The sequence below is a fragment of the Carcharodon carcharias genome, chromosome 4 (genome assembly GCF_017639515.1).
Source record: "Carcharodon carcharias isolate sCarCar2 chromosome 4, sCarCar2.pri, whole genome shotgun sequence".
Classification (NCBI taxonomy): domain Eukaryota; kingdom Metazoa; phylum Chordata; class Chondrichthyes; order Lamniformes; family Lamnidae; genus Carcharodon; species Carcharodon carcharias.
In genome coordinates this window covers 113409981-113424551 of record NC_054470.1, presented here as the reverse complement: position 1 = coordinate 113424551, position 14571 = coordinate 113409981, and the positions used below count along the sequence as shown (strand labels likewise).

General features: G+C 47.3%; 1 protein-coding gene across 1 annotated transcript in view; it reads left to right on the top strand.

Moving 5' to 3' along the window:
- The first annotated feature begins 7378 nt into the window (after positions 1-7378).
- The window catches only part of smc5 (structural maintenance of chromosomes 5), a 160788-nt gene continuing 153595 nt past the window's right edge, over positions 7379-14571 (top strand). Inside the window, exon 1 of the mRNA XM_041186111.1 lies at positions 7379-7572. Coding sequence (XP_041042045.1) covers positions 7391-7572 — 182 coding nt within the window. The 5' untranslated portion in view covers positions 7379-7390. The remainder of the gene's footprint in view (positions 7573-14571) is intronic.

Here is a 14571-nt window from a genome sequence, read left to right as displayed (position 1 = left end):
CCAGGTACTTCTTAAAGGATGTGAGGCAACCCACCTCCACCACCCTCCCAGGCAGTGCATTCCAGACTATCATCACCCTCTGGGTAAAAAAGTTTTTCCTCACATCCCCCCTAAACCTCCTACCCCTCACCTTGAACTTTTCTTGTGACTGACCCTTCAACTAAGGGGAACAGCTGCTCCCTATCCACCCTGTCCATGCCCCTCATAATCTTGTACACCTCGATCAGATCACCCCTCAGTCTTCTCTGCTCCAATGAAAACAACCCAAGTCTATCCAACCTCTCTTCATAACTTAAATGTTTCATCCCAGGCAACATCCTGGTGAATCTCCTCTGCACCCCCTCCAGTGCAATCACATCCTTCCTATAATGTGGCAACCAGAACTGCACACAGTACTCCAGCTGTGGCCTCACCAAGGTTCTATAGAACTTCAACATGACCTCCCTACTTTTGTAATCTATGCCCTGATTGATAAAGGTAAGTGTCCCATATGCCTTTTTCACCACCCCACTAACATGCCCCTCTGCCTTCAGAGATCTATGGACACACAGGCCAAGGTCCCTTTGTTCCTCAGAACTTCCTAGTGCCATGCCGTTCATTGAATATTACCTTGTCAAATTACTCCTTCCAAAGTGTATCACCTCACACTTTTCACGGTTAAATTCCATCTGCCACTTATCTGCCCATTTGACCATCCCGTCTATATTTTCCTGTAGTCCAAGACACTCAACCTCACTGTTAAATACCTGGCCAATCTTTGTGTCATCCACAAACTTACTAATCCTACCTACCCCCGCACCTCCCCCCCTCCACATAGTCATTTATGTTGTTTATATAAATGACAAATAATAGGGGACCGAGCACAGATCCTTGTGGTATGCCACTGGACACTGGCTTCCAGTCACTAAAGCATCCTTCTGTCATCACCCCCTGCCTCCTACAACTAAGCCAATTTTGAATCCACCTTATCAAATTACCCTGTATCCCATGTGCATTTGCCTTCTTTATAAGTCTCCCATGTGGGACCTTGTCAAAGGCTTTGCTGAAATCCATATAAACTACATCAACTGCACCACCCTCATCTACACACCTGGTCACCTCCTCAAAAAATTCAATCAAATTTGTTAGGCATGACCTCCCTCTGACAAAGCCATGCTGACTATCCCTGATCAAACCTTGCCTCTCCGAGTGGAGATAGGTACTCTCCTTCAGAACTTTCTCCAATAGTTTCCCTTCGTGAGACTCAATGGCCTGTAATTCCCTGGCTTATCTCTACAACTCTTCTTAAATAGCAGAACCACATTAGCTGTTCCCCAGTCCTCTGGCACTTTCCCCGTGGCCAGAGAGAAATTAAAAATTTGGGTCAGAGCCCCTGCAATCTCCTCCCTTAGCAGTCTGGGACACAAATCATCCGGACCTGGAGATTTGTCCACTTTTAAGCCTGCCAACATCTCCAATACCTTGTCACTCCCTATATCAGTTTGCTTAAGAACCTCACAGTCTCTCTCCCCGAGTTCGATACCTTCATCCTCATTTTAATTCCAGATTTTTATTGAATTCAAATTTCATCATCTGCCACTGTGGGATTCAAACCCAGGTCCCCACAGCAGGACCCTGGGTCTGTGGAATAGTAGCCCAGTGACAATACCACTATGCCTCTACTCAAATTTGATTGGATAGCTGTTTTTTGGCTGGCACAGGCACGATGGGTCAAATGGCCTCCTTCTGTGCCATAACTTTCTAGGATTCTTGAGATGATGTAAAATGGTTGCAGCACAATGGCAGAGGGGAAGCATGGGAAAACTGGAAAAGTTCTAGAATGGTCCAGTGACCCGTGAACCGTGACAAGAAATGGGCAGATGAGACTATGGGCGGAGTTGTCTCAGATTTGCACTAAGTGCGGTAGCGGGCAGGAAAAAGGATGTTATATCTGCCGACCACAATGGCAGTTTCTCATGTCGTATCATCTCAATCCCGCCTCATTAGTCATGCATTCCCAGGAAGTACCCATTTCCATGACAGTCGGGCTCTCATTTGCCTGCCACACCATCACCTTGCCGCTTCATCACACCAGGCACCATATTTAGAGTGCAGCCAAGCGCACACCTCTCAGTGCTTCCAGCCCAGGACTGCTGCAAAGACATGGTCCCAATGGCAAGAAGACTGCAGCTTCCCAGTTTAATGACGGGTCCCTTGGGTGCCATTTTAATGCCATGGAGGCCCGCCCTGATGTCCTCTACCCCCACTCTGGGCACAGGAGGGACAGCAACGTCACCAATCTGGCTTGGGAGGTGATGGCAGCGGTGGCCAGCGCCAACACTCTGCAAAAGAGAACAGCCACCCAGTGCTGAGAAAAGATAAATGATCTCCTCCGTTCCACAGGGTAACTCACTCTTCTCATCACTCTTAACTCCCACACTCACAAAGCCATCACATATCCACAGGGATCTCACTCACTGTCAGTTCAAGGGACATCCATTCACTCTCTCACACAAACCTTCTACCATCCCCAGCCCGTCCATGGGACCACTCACCACCCACACATGCCAGGCATCTTATTATCTGGCCTGGCAGGCATCCTGCTTACACTCTCTCCATCTCTGTTCATGCAGGACAAGCTGGCACACAAGAAGACGGAGAGGTCACAGACCGGTGGAAGAATGCCTGAAATCAAGGTTCTCACAGACTTTGAAAACAGAGCCATCCAGCTGGCCGGCGATGACCAGGACCGGTCCTGTACTGACAGGGAGGTCGGCACTGCTCTACCAAGTGAGAATCTAGCAGTGGAATATCCATCAGATAACTATGCTGTGAGTGACGTGTCCTCTTTCACAGGCCACTGCCATGCACTAATTATCTCCCCTTGCTTTCACAGACACATCTGGGAAACCACCGACAAAGTCCATGATCCAGGGCCTCCAATCAAGCCCTGAAGAAATCTGAAGGCACTCTCCTTGAAATCCTGTTACAGCGCTCACCCACACCCTCCAGCAACTCAGAGACACACACCTTGGTGTGAATTGGCTTTAGGGTAGCCTCGGGATCACAGTCTGGTGACCACATCACACTGTCTGATCCGCAGCAGGCGGAGGCAGGGACTTCCCAGGTCCCCAGCACTGGGAGGCCTGTGGGAGGCCAGAAATCTGCTGAGTCTGAGTCAGATGACAAGCCTCTGGATTCGGTCATGTCACAGCTGCTGGAACTGCAAAGACAAGCTCGGGAACATCAGGAAAGGATTTCCGCTGCACTCCTCAGATTGCAAGGCACAATGGAGGAGTCCGTCCACCTTCAGGCTGAGGTGATAGCGCTGGAATGCAACGCACCGAGGTCAACACTGGTAGGATGGTGGCCACCATGGAGACCTTGGTCCAGGACCTCGCTCCTGCACTGCTGCATGGGCTCAATCCATCGCTGACAAAGTCGGCCTCCAAGTGTCAATGTGAGACGGTTGTGGGCAGCTTGATCTCACTCCAGCTTCCCCTTCTCTTGAAGGAATCAGAAAGGGGACTTCAGGCACCCAAAGTGGGGAGGATCAGCAGGTGCACACCCCGGGGCCATCCACTCAGGTAACTCTGAGAGTGTCCAACCCATTCGAATTCCCTCTTCCTGTGACCCCAGCAGCTCCAGCTCCACAGGCCAAGGAGGATGCCACTGCCACACAGCAGGACCCCAAAAGCAGGTCAGGGTCCTTCAGGTCTCACTCCTCCAGAGGATACCCACCAAGGTCATCGTAGCAGTCAGCAGGCTGCCTCCATCTCAGCTGTGGATGTCTGGGGAGCACCAAGACGTAGCGGCAGGGTTAGGAAGGTTAAGGAGATACAGTTGCACAGCCTGAGCACGGGTGTTAATCACTTGTACACACTGTTCACTGTTGTAAATAAACTCCCAAGAATGTCACCTTGCCTAAGGCTCCTTTTTATGATGATCAGTGTTCATGTCTCTCAGATGTGAAACCTTGGTTCCTGCACAAGATGAAGGCAGGTGTCTCAGTCCAGGGCCTCTTCCCTGTGCAGTGTGTAACCTTCAGAGCAAAGTGATTGTCCGGCTTCACACTCACTGGACACATTAGTGATGCCTGCACCTCGAAGGTGCTTGTCATTGCTGCCAGAATGTAGTGGGCAGGCGTCACAGAGTTCCATCACTCTGTGTGCTCTCAGCACCTTTGTGTTGGGACTGGCCCCCATCTCTCCAGCATCTGTGACTGGTGATGCTGTGTTCCTGAAGGGGTCAGGTGCTGAAGGCTGACAAAGGATCAGGTGCTTTTAAAGCTTCTCGGCTGTGTCTTCATGATATGGCCCTGATCACAGAGCGCAAGCAAGCTGCCCTCAGCCAGACTAGAGTCAGACATTCACGGAGGCTATGTGAGGATCTACGGTGTCTCCTCACTGCATGTTGTCATCATCCTCCACAAATCTAGTGGCTATGAGGGCCTCCTGAGCACGCCTGCCTCGTCTGGCCAGTGCGAGGGCCTCATCTCCTTCATCACCACCTTCAAGGGCCTCCCCTCCTTCATCCCTGTTGACGCCCTCCTCATCAGAAGAGACCTCCAGCTCCTGCATCTCCTCCTCAGCCAGCTCCTCTCCCTGTTGCAGCGCCAAGTTGTAAAGGGCACAGCAGACGACGATGATGCGTGACACCCTCTGCAGACTGTATTGCAGGGCTCCACCAGACTGGTCCAGGCATCGGGACCTCATCTTCAGCATCCCGATGGTCTGCTCCACCAAGTTGTGAGCTGCAGCATGAGCCTTGTTATACCTTCTCACTGCTGCAGTCTGAGGCCGCCGCATGGGTGTCATCAGCCACGGCCTCTGTGGGTAGCCCTTGTCCTGAGGAGCCAACCCTGCAGCCACTGTGGACCCTGGAAGGATCTGTGACCGACTGAGAATGTAGGAGTCATGGACCCTCCCTGGAAACCCTGCACACACCTGTAGGATACATTTGTGGCGGTTGTACACCAGCTGCACATTCAGCGAGTGGATGCCATTGTGGTTGACATAGTTGACTGCTTGTTGTCATGGAGATCTAAACACCATGTGAGTGCAATTGATGACACCCTGAACCTGTGGAAAACCTGAGGTCTGTGCGAATCCCAGCACTCCTGCTTCCTGGCTTTCCTGACTCTGGTCAAAATGCACAAGGTTGAGTGTCCTCGCGAAGGTGGCATCCGTGACCTCAGAGCTGCATTTGTACAACGTGCCCAGTCATCCAACTGTTCTGCAGTCCACTAAAATGCTCATTAATTTGCAATCTGTGCCCAAAGGGTGAAAAGCTCTGCAGCACTTGGTGGAACTTGCATGCCTCCGCATTGCTTGAGTGGGTAGATAAGCTAGATGTCCGGCTACACACATCAATGTGGCTGCACGTGAACTGTCTCAGCTGCAGAGGAATGGTCACTTTATACAATGTGTCCCTAATGAATGGCTGCTTCCCTCCCCCCTCACCCACAGGTGCTTGTGCACTACCATCAACCACAATGCAGTCCTTGCCCTCAACCCCGCTCAAGTTGCCTCAACCACAGGGCAGCCCTTGCCCTGGCACCGCACTGTCAGCCAGTTGGGGAAAAGTGACTTGCCTGTACCCTCGCCTGAATGCGCAGTGCCTCAACTTTGATACAGCAGGCGACCCTCACCAGCACTGTCCAATGTTACTGTGCACTCACCTCGGAGTTCCCCTCTAAATGCAGCCTGCCAGGTGCATGCCTTACATATGCTATTACAGGCCAATGTGCTTGAATGATCCAGTCTGGGAGAGATGAATCTGGCGAGCTGGGCTTATTATGATATGCAGATGTATTACAATGAGGGTCCTGACATCTGATGGTGGGAAAGGCCATTGAGGGGCTGAGTGGGCGACTGCAAACTGGTTTTGCTACGTCGTGAAAACAATTTTTGGCCTTCTCGCCATATTGTCTGTTCATGCCACTGAACAAGCCCACCGCCAATGGGCACGGAAAATTCTGCCCTTCGGGTACCCCAGTAGTTGTGGATATTCAACAACTTTAGGTCGTGAGCTCCCTCCCCCATCCCCACCCCCTTTCTGTTTCCCCCTTCCTCTTTTTTTTTCCCAATAAATTATAAAGATTTTCCTTTTCCCACCTATTTCCATTATATATAAAAAAAAACCCACTAGAGCTATACCTTGAGTGCCCTACCATCCATTCTTAATTAGCACATTCGTTTAGATAATATCACCAACTTTAACTTTAACACCTATGTGTTCTATTGTACTATTGTGGTTGACATCTTTTGATGATCTGCTTCTATCACTGCTTGTTTGTCCCTACAACTACACCAACCCCCTCCACCTCTCTGTCTCTCTATCTCTCCGCCCCCCACACACACACCTTAAACCAGCTTATATTTCAGCTCTTTCCTGGACTCGAACTCAAGTTCTGTCGAAGGGTCATGAGGACTCGAAACGTCAACTCTTTTCTTCTCCGCCGATGCTGCCAGACCTGCTGAGTTTTTCCAGGTAATTCTGTTTTTGTACAGGAGCAAGGAGGTTAAGTTGAGTTTGTATAAGACACTAGTTCGGCCTCAGTTCTGGACACCACACTTTAGGAAAGATGTGAAGGCATTTGAGACAGTGCAGAAAAGATTCATGAGAATGGGTCCAGGGATGAGGAACTGCAATTATAAAGATAAGATTGGGGAAGATTGGATATGGACTCGAAGCATTAACTCTGTTTCTCTCTCCACGGATGCTGCCAGACCTGCCGAGTTTTTCCAGCATTTTCTGTTTTTATTGGAGAAGTTGGGATTGTTTTCCTTGGAGGAGAGAAGGTTGAGAGAAGATTTGATAGAGGTTCAAAATCACAAGGGGGTCCGGGTAGAGTAGTTGGGGAGGAACAGTTCACACTGGCGAAAGGATTGAGAACGAGAGGGCACAGATTGAAGACAATTGGTAAAAGAAGCAATGGCGTCTTGAGGAAAAGATTTTTCATGCAGTAAGTCACAGAGTCATGGAGTTATAGAGCACAGCAACAGGCCCTTCGGCCCATTATGTCCGTGCCGACCTATCTCTTCTAAACCCATTTTCCAGCACTTGGCCCATAGCCCCGATTGGGGTCTGTCATGCACTGCCTGAGACTGTGGTAGAGGCAGGTTCAATTGAGACTTTCAAAGGGGAATTAGACAATTATCTTGTAGTTCAGAGGTGCCCCGGACTGATATCTGGAAAGGGGGCGGGTTACCTTCTGGAGGCGGGACTGGAGATGGGGCTAGGCTAGGGGGACGGTGCCAGAGGGGGGGGCGGAGCTGTTACGGGGAGAGGGGCGGGGCGATACGGAGCCGAGAGCGCGGCTCACGCTGATTGGATGAGGCGGCGTCAGTGCCGACGTGATGACGCAATCCCCACGTTTGCGCGGGAAAGGAGCTTGGCAACCGTCAAGATGGCGGCGGCGCTGAAGCGCAAACTGTCCGGGCAGCGGGAAGCGAGTGGCAAGAGAGGAGCGAGCGGCCGGCTGGCCTCGCAGGAGGCGGTCGGTGAGGGGGGAGGAGGAGGAGGAGGGGAGAGGTCCGGCAACCGGTTCGTGGAAGGATCGATCGTCAGGATCAAGATGGCTAATTTCCTGTGAGTGAAACGGTGGTGGTGGGGCCGGCGGCGGCGAGGGAAAGGCCGAGGCCTCGGGGCCCAGCCGCTGACTTGAGTTTACCTGATTGGGATCAGGGTCTGTCCGAGCGGGCCCTCGCCGGGCTCCAGTCCCCCAGTGTCAGTGGACAAGCCGCCGGTTGTTGATCTGATCCCAGCCCCGCGGAGACTCTTTAACCGGGGGCAACCTTACGGATTCGCAGCGCAGCCAGAGATTCACTGTCCGGGGGTCGGGGGTGGGGTGGTCAGTGTAATCCCCGGGGTTACAGAGCACGGAGAGTCTCACCTGTTGCAGTAGAGGTTTAAATAACAATGCATTTATCTGTAAGAGGCAGAGTGCAGCTGCTGTTCATTGGCACCTATAGGGTTTAAATATTGTTAAGATTGTGAGATTACACACAGTCTACAACACAGAAACAGCCCCTTCGGCCCACCTGAAACAGGTCTGACAGCATCTGTGGAGAGAAAGACAGAGTTAATGTTTCGAGTCCGTATGACTTCTCCAGAGCTGCTGAGCTTTTCCAGCAATTTCTGTTTCTGTTTCAGATTTCCAGCATCTTGCTTTTACTTTCGGCCCATCTGCTCTATGATGGTGCTTATGCTCCACACAAACCTCCTCCCCACCCCACTCTTCATCTCACCCTGTGCACAAAACCTATTAAATAAGGAGGGAGAAGATTAAATATGAGGGTAAACTAGCCAGTAATATAAAAGAAGATTGCAAGAGTATTTTTAGATATATAAAGGGCAAGAGAGAGGCCAAAGTGGAGATTCGGCCGCTGGAAAATGACATTGGAGAAGTAGTAATGGGGAACAAAGAAATGGCGGAGGAACTGAATAGGTACTTTGCGTCAGTCTTCACGGTGGAAGACACGAGTAACATCCCCAAATTCAAGAGAGTCGGGGTGGGGGGCAGAAGTGAGTATGGTGGCCATCACCAAGGAGAAGGTGCTAGGAAAATTGAAAGGTCTGAAGGTGGATAAATCACCTGGGCCAGATAGAATACACCCCAGAGTTCTGAAAGAGATAGTGGAGGCGTTAGTGGTGATCTTTCAGGAATCACTGGAGTCAGGGAGGGTCCCAGAGGACTGGAAAATCACTAATGTAACCCCCCTGTTTAAGAAGGGAGTGAGGCAAAAGACAGGAAATTACAAGCCGATTAGCCTGACCTCAGTCGTTGGCAAAATTTTAGAGTCCATTATTAAGGATGAGATTTCAGAATACTTGGAAGTGCATGATAAAATAGGGCAAATCATCAAGGGGAGGTCATGCCTGACAAATCTGTTAGAATTCTTTGAGGAGGTAACAAGTAGGTTAGACAAAGGAGAGCCAATGGATGTTATCTACTTGGACTTCCAGAAGGCATTTGACAAGGTGCCACACAGGAGGCTGCTCAGTAAGATAAGAGCCCATGGTGTTAGAGGCAAGGTACTAGCATGGATAGAAGATTGGCTGTCTGGCTGGAGGCAGAGAGTGGGGATAAGGGGGTCCTGCTCAGGATGGCGGCCGGTGACTAGTGGAGTTCCGCAGGGGTCAGTGTTGGGACCATAACTTTTCACTTTATACGTTAATGATGTAGATGAGAGAACTGAGGGCATCCTGGCTAAGTTTGCAGATGATACAAAAATAGGTGGAAGGACAGGTAGTATTGAGGAGGCAGGGAGGATGCAGAAGGATTTGGACAGGTTAGGAGAATGAGCAAAGAAGTGGCAGATCGAATACAACGTGGGCAAGTGTGAGGTCATGCACTTTGGTAGGAAGTATAGAGGCATAGACTGTTTTCTAAATGGGGAGATAATTCAGAAATCTGGAGTGCAAAAGGACTTGGGAGTTCTAGTCCAGGATTCTCTTAAGGTTAACTTGCAGGTTGAGTCGGTAGTTAGAAAGGCAAATGCAATGTTGGCATTTATTTCGAGAGGACTAGAACATAAAAGCGCTGCTGAGGCTTTATAAGGCTCTGGTCAGACCACATTTAGAATATTGTGAGCAATTTTGGGCCCCGTATCTCAGGAAGGATGTGCTGGCCCTGGAGAGGGTCCAGAGGAGGTTCATGAGAACGATCCCAAGAATGAAAGGCTTAACATATGAGGAACGTTTGAGGACTCTGGGTCTATACTCGATGGAGTTTAGAAGGATGAGGAGGGATCTGATTGAAACTTACAGAATACTGAAAGGCCTGGATAGAGTGGACGTGGGGAAGATGTTTCCATTAGTAGGAGAGACTAGGACCCGAGGACACAGCCTCAGAGTAAAGGGAAGACCTTTTAGAACAGAGATGAGGAGAAACTTATTTAGTCAGAGAGTAGTGAATCTATGGAATTCATTGCCACAGAAGGCTGTGGAGGCCAGGTCATTGAGTGTATTTAAGACCGAGATAGATAGGTTCTTGATTGGTAAGGGGATCAAAGGTTACGGGGAGAAGGCGGGAGATGGGGTTGAAAAATTTATCAGCCACAATTGAATGGCGGAGCAGACTCGATGGGCCGAATGGCCTAATTTCTGCTCCTTTGTCTTATGGTCCTCTCTCCCTCGTGTGTCAATCCAGCTTCCCCTTAAATGTATGTCTCCCTGAGTGTGTGTGTGTGGTGTTTGTGAAAGGGACATCACTCATATTCTTGCTACATGCTACTGTACGTGTCTTTAAAGGAGTGCTTTAATAAAAGCCTGCAGCTGAAGTTCACCTTTTATCCAGGAGCCATTGCTGGGCTAGGTTGAAAAGAGCCCCATGCAATGCCTGGCTCAGCTATCAGATTACCCAGCCACAAAGTTTGCCAGATGGTTCACTTTAGAGTCGCATTCATCTCACAAGGACTGTACTTACTGACTTCTCTGCTCAACACGTCCCACCCAAATCATGGGAAATTTAGACAATGATCGGCGCAGGTTTCAGCTTCCCTGAGGCAAGTCGAAGCTAAATCCGTGGAGACAGCATCCTTTGTTCTAATACTAAATCTCAGTACTGTGGGTGCTGGAAATCTGTAATAAATGCAGAAAACACTCAGCAGATCAGGGGACATCATGGGGAGAGAAAGGCAGAGTTAACATTTTGACTCAACGTTTCATAATTGGTAAAAAAGAGTTAGAACAGGTTTTAAGCAAGTTCGGAGGCAGGGAAAGGGGGAGGGTAGGAAAGAACAAAAGGGAAGGTCTGTGATAAGGTGAAAGACAGGTGAGATTTAATGACAAAAGGGGTGATGATGTGAGATAAAAGATGATAATGGAACAAGTAAAGAAACAAAAGATAGGACTGGAGGAGGTGTGCATAACAAAAGCAGAGCCATTATCTGTAGCTGCCGTCCAAGACAATGGGAGCTGTGATTGAGCTGAAATTGATAAGTTTGAATGTTGAATCCAAAAGGCTGTAAAGTACCTAAATCGAAAGATAAGATACTTTTTGTGAACTTCAGTAGAACAGCAGAGGTCGTTTTGGAGGTCAGGCAGACAACTAAATTGAATCAAAAACAAAAATTGCTGGAAAATCTCAGCAGGTCTGACAGCATCTGTGGAGAGGAAGACAGAGTTAACGTTTTGAGTCTATATGACTCTTCATCAGAACTAAAGAGGAATGCCAGAATTTCCTCTTTAGTTCTGATGAAGAGCCACACGCACTGAAAATGTTAACTCTTTCTCTCCACAGATGCTGTTAGACCTGCTGAGTTTTTCCAGCAATTTTTGTTTTTGTTTCAGATTTCCAGCATCCGCAGTATTTTGCTTTTATCTTAGCAACTAAAATGATTGGCAACCAGAAGCTCAGGGTCAGAGTTGCAGACTGAACAGGAGTGTTCCACAAAGTGACTGTCAATCAGCTTTTGGTTTCCCCAGTCATGACCAGTGAATACAACATGCCATATTATTTGAAGGCTTATGGGGAAAAGGCAGGGGAATGGCACCAATTGTTTGCGCAGAGTCAGCATGGATGCAGTAGGCTGACTAGCCTGTCCTGTAACCATTCTATGATACTAAATTGAAAGAAGTACAAGTAAATCACTTTCACTTGAAAGTGTTTAGAGCCCTGGATGGTGTTGAGGTAAAAGGGCAGGTGTTGCATGAGAAGGTGCTGTGGGCCGTGGAGGGGTTGTTGAGAGTAATCAAAGAGTGGATCAGGATGTTGTGGAGTAAACAGAACAGAAACATTCTAATTTTGAATTCTTCCTAGGTTCTGAGTTTTCTTCTCTCTGACTGAATACTGAAACCTGAAGTGAAAACAAAACTGAAAGAAATGCACGACAGGTTTAACAAAATCTTAGAGAAAAACAAAACTGGATAATGTTTCAGGTTGAGCATCTTCCTCGGGCCTGTTATGTGGAAGAGTCTGGCTCAAACATTATCCTGTCTTTCAAAAGGTGATAGATCTGCTGCCCGTTTCCTGCATTCTCTGTCTTTCCACTGTAATCATTTACACCTTAAAGTGGATTTTTGTTGCAAATAGTTTTATTTTTATAAACATGGCATCAGCTTGGTTTATCTGTACCGTGTGGTATGAATGACTGCTCACTTTTGTCTTTTACGATGCCCTTGCTGTATGTTTCTGTGAGTGAAAGTAGAGTAGCTTGCATAGAGAAGCCCAATATAAAAAGAATGGAGGAGAAATATAGCTTAGAATATTGTTTAAATCTGTCTGTAGAATTACATAGCTTGTACAGCACAGAAACTGGCTATTTGACCCCAGTGGTCCGTACTCCACATGAGCCTTCCCTGCAACCCCAGAAGCAAATCCTTCAATTCCTTACTCCTTCATTGATCTAACTTTGCCTTTAAGTACGTCGATACTCAGTTATTCCTTGTGGTTCCAAGTTCCACCCTCTTACATAATAGTAGTCAATAAATTAGGAAGGATAATAAACTAAATGAATCATCAAATGAGGCCAAGAAGAGTCACATGGATTCAAAACGTTAACTCTGTTTCTCTCTCCACAGAAGCTGCCAGACCTGAGTCTTTCCAGCATTTTTTTATTTTTATATCAAATATTGGTTCAACTCAGAAATAAAAAGCAGCAGCCACACTGCTAGGAGTGCACTATAGACCCCCAAATAGTGAAAGGGAGATAGAAGAGCAAATATGTTGGCACATTTCTGAGTGCAGAAACAATAGGGCAGTAATAGTTGTGGATTTCAACTACCTTAATATAAACTGGAATGCAAACAGTGTGAAAGACACAGAGGACACAAAATTCTTGAATTGCATTCAAGAGAATGAGCCAGCATGTAACAAGGCCAACGAGAAGGGGTGCAATTCTAGATTTAGCCTTAGGAATGAAGCAGGGCAAGTGGATGAAGGAGCAGTAGGGGGCCATTTTGGAGATAGTGACCATAATATAGTTAGATTTAACATAATTATGGAAAAGGACAAAAATAGAACAGTAGTAAAAGTTCTAAATTGGGGGAAGACAAATTTTACAAAGCTGAGAAGTGATTTGGTGAAAGTGGACTGGATACAGCTACTTGAAAGGAAATCAGTGGGAGGCATTCAAGAATTAGATTCTACGGGCACAGTGTAGACATGTCCCCACGAAGACAAAGCATGGCACTGTCAAATCTAAAGCCCCCTGGTTTTCTAGAAGCGTACAGAGTAAGATAAAGCAGAAAAAGAAAGCTTACGACAGTTAAAAAAAGCTTAATACTGTAGAAATTCTAGAAGAGTATAGAAAGTACAGGGCTGAAGTAAAAAAATAAATTAGGAAAGCAAAGAGTGGATATGAAAAAATGTTGGCAGGTAAAATCAAGCAAAACCCAATGGATTTATTAAGAGCAAGAGGATAACTAAGAGATGTACAGGGTAACTTGTGTGTGGATGCAGAAGATGTCGGCAGGGTTCTTAATGAGTACTTTATCTCTGTCTTCACTAAGGAGATGGATCATACAGACATTCCAGTTAAAGAGAAGGATTGTGAATATAAAAAATATGATAAGCATAGTGAGAGAGGAGGTACTGGAGGGATTGCATCTTTAAAGGTGGATAAGTCACCAGGGCCGGATATCCCAGACTGTTAAAGGAACCCACGGAGGAAATAACAAATGCTCTGAAGATCATTTTACAATCCTTACTGGATAAAGTGAGGTGCCAGAGGATTAGAGGCCTGCTAATGTTGTACCATGATTTAAAAAGGGTGTGAGGGATAGGCCAGAAAATTATAGACTGGTCGGTCTGACTTCAGTAGTGGACAAATTATTAGAATCAATTCTGAGAGACAGGATAAACTGTCACTTAGAAAGGAACAGATTAATTAGGGATAATCAGCATAGTTTTGTTAGGGGAAGGCCATGTCTTACTAATTTAATCACATTTTTTGAGGAAGCAACAATGAGGATTGATGAGGGTAATACAGTGGATGTTGTCTACATGGACTTTAGTAAGGCATTTGACAAGGTCCCACACGGCAGACCGGTCAGAAAAGTAAAAGCCCATGAGATGCAGAGGAATGTGGAGAATTAGATCCAAAATAGACTCAGCGACAGGATTCGAAGCGTAATGGTTGATGGATGTTTTTGCAAATGGAGATCAGTTTCCAGTAGCATTCCACAGGGCTCAGTGTTGGGGCCCTTGCTGTTTGTTGTATATATTGATTTCGATTTAAAATGTGGGAGGCATGATTGCGAAATTTGCAATCGACACAAAAATTGGTCTTGCAGTTGAAAGCGAAGAGGATAGCTGTCGACTCCAGGATGATGTCAATGGTTTGGTTGAGTAGATGGAAAAGTGGCAAATGGAATTCAATCCAGAGAATTGTGAGATAATGCATTTGGGGAGGGCAAACAAAGCAAGGGAATACTCAATAATGGGAAGATATTGAAATGGGTAGAGGAAGTGAGGGACCTTTGAGTGCATGTCCACAGGCACTTGAAGGTGGCAGGACAGGTGGACAAGGTGGTAAAGAAAGCATATGGAATGCTTTCCTTTATTGGGCGAGGTATTGAATATAAAAGCAAGGATGTATTGCTGGAACTGTATAAAACATTGGTTAGGCCACAGCTGGAATTTTG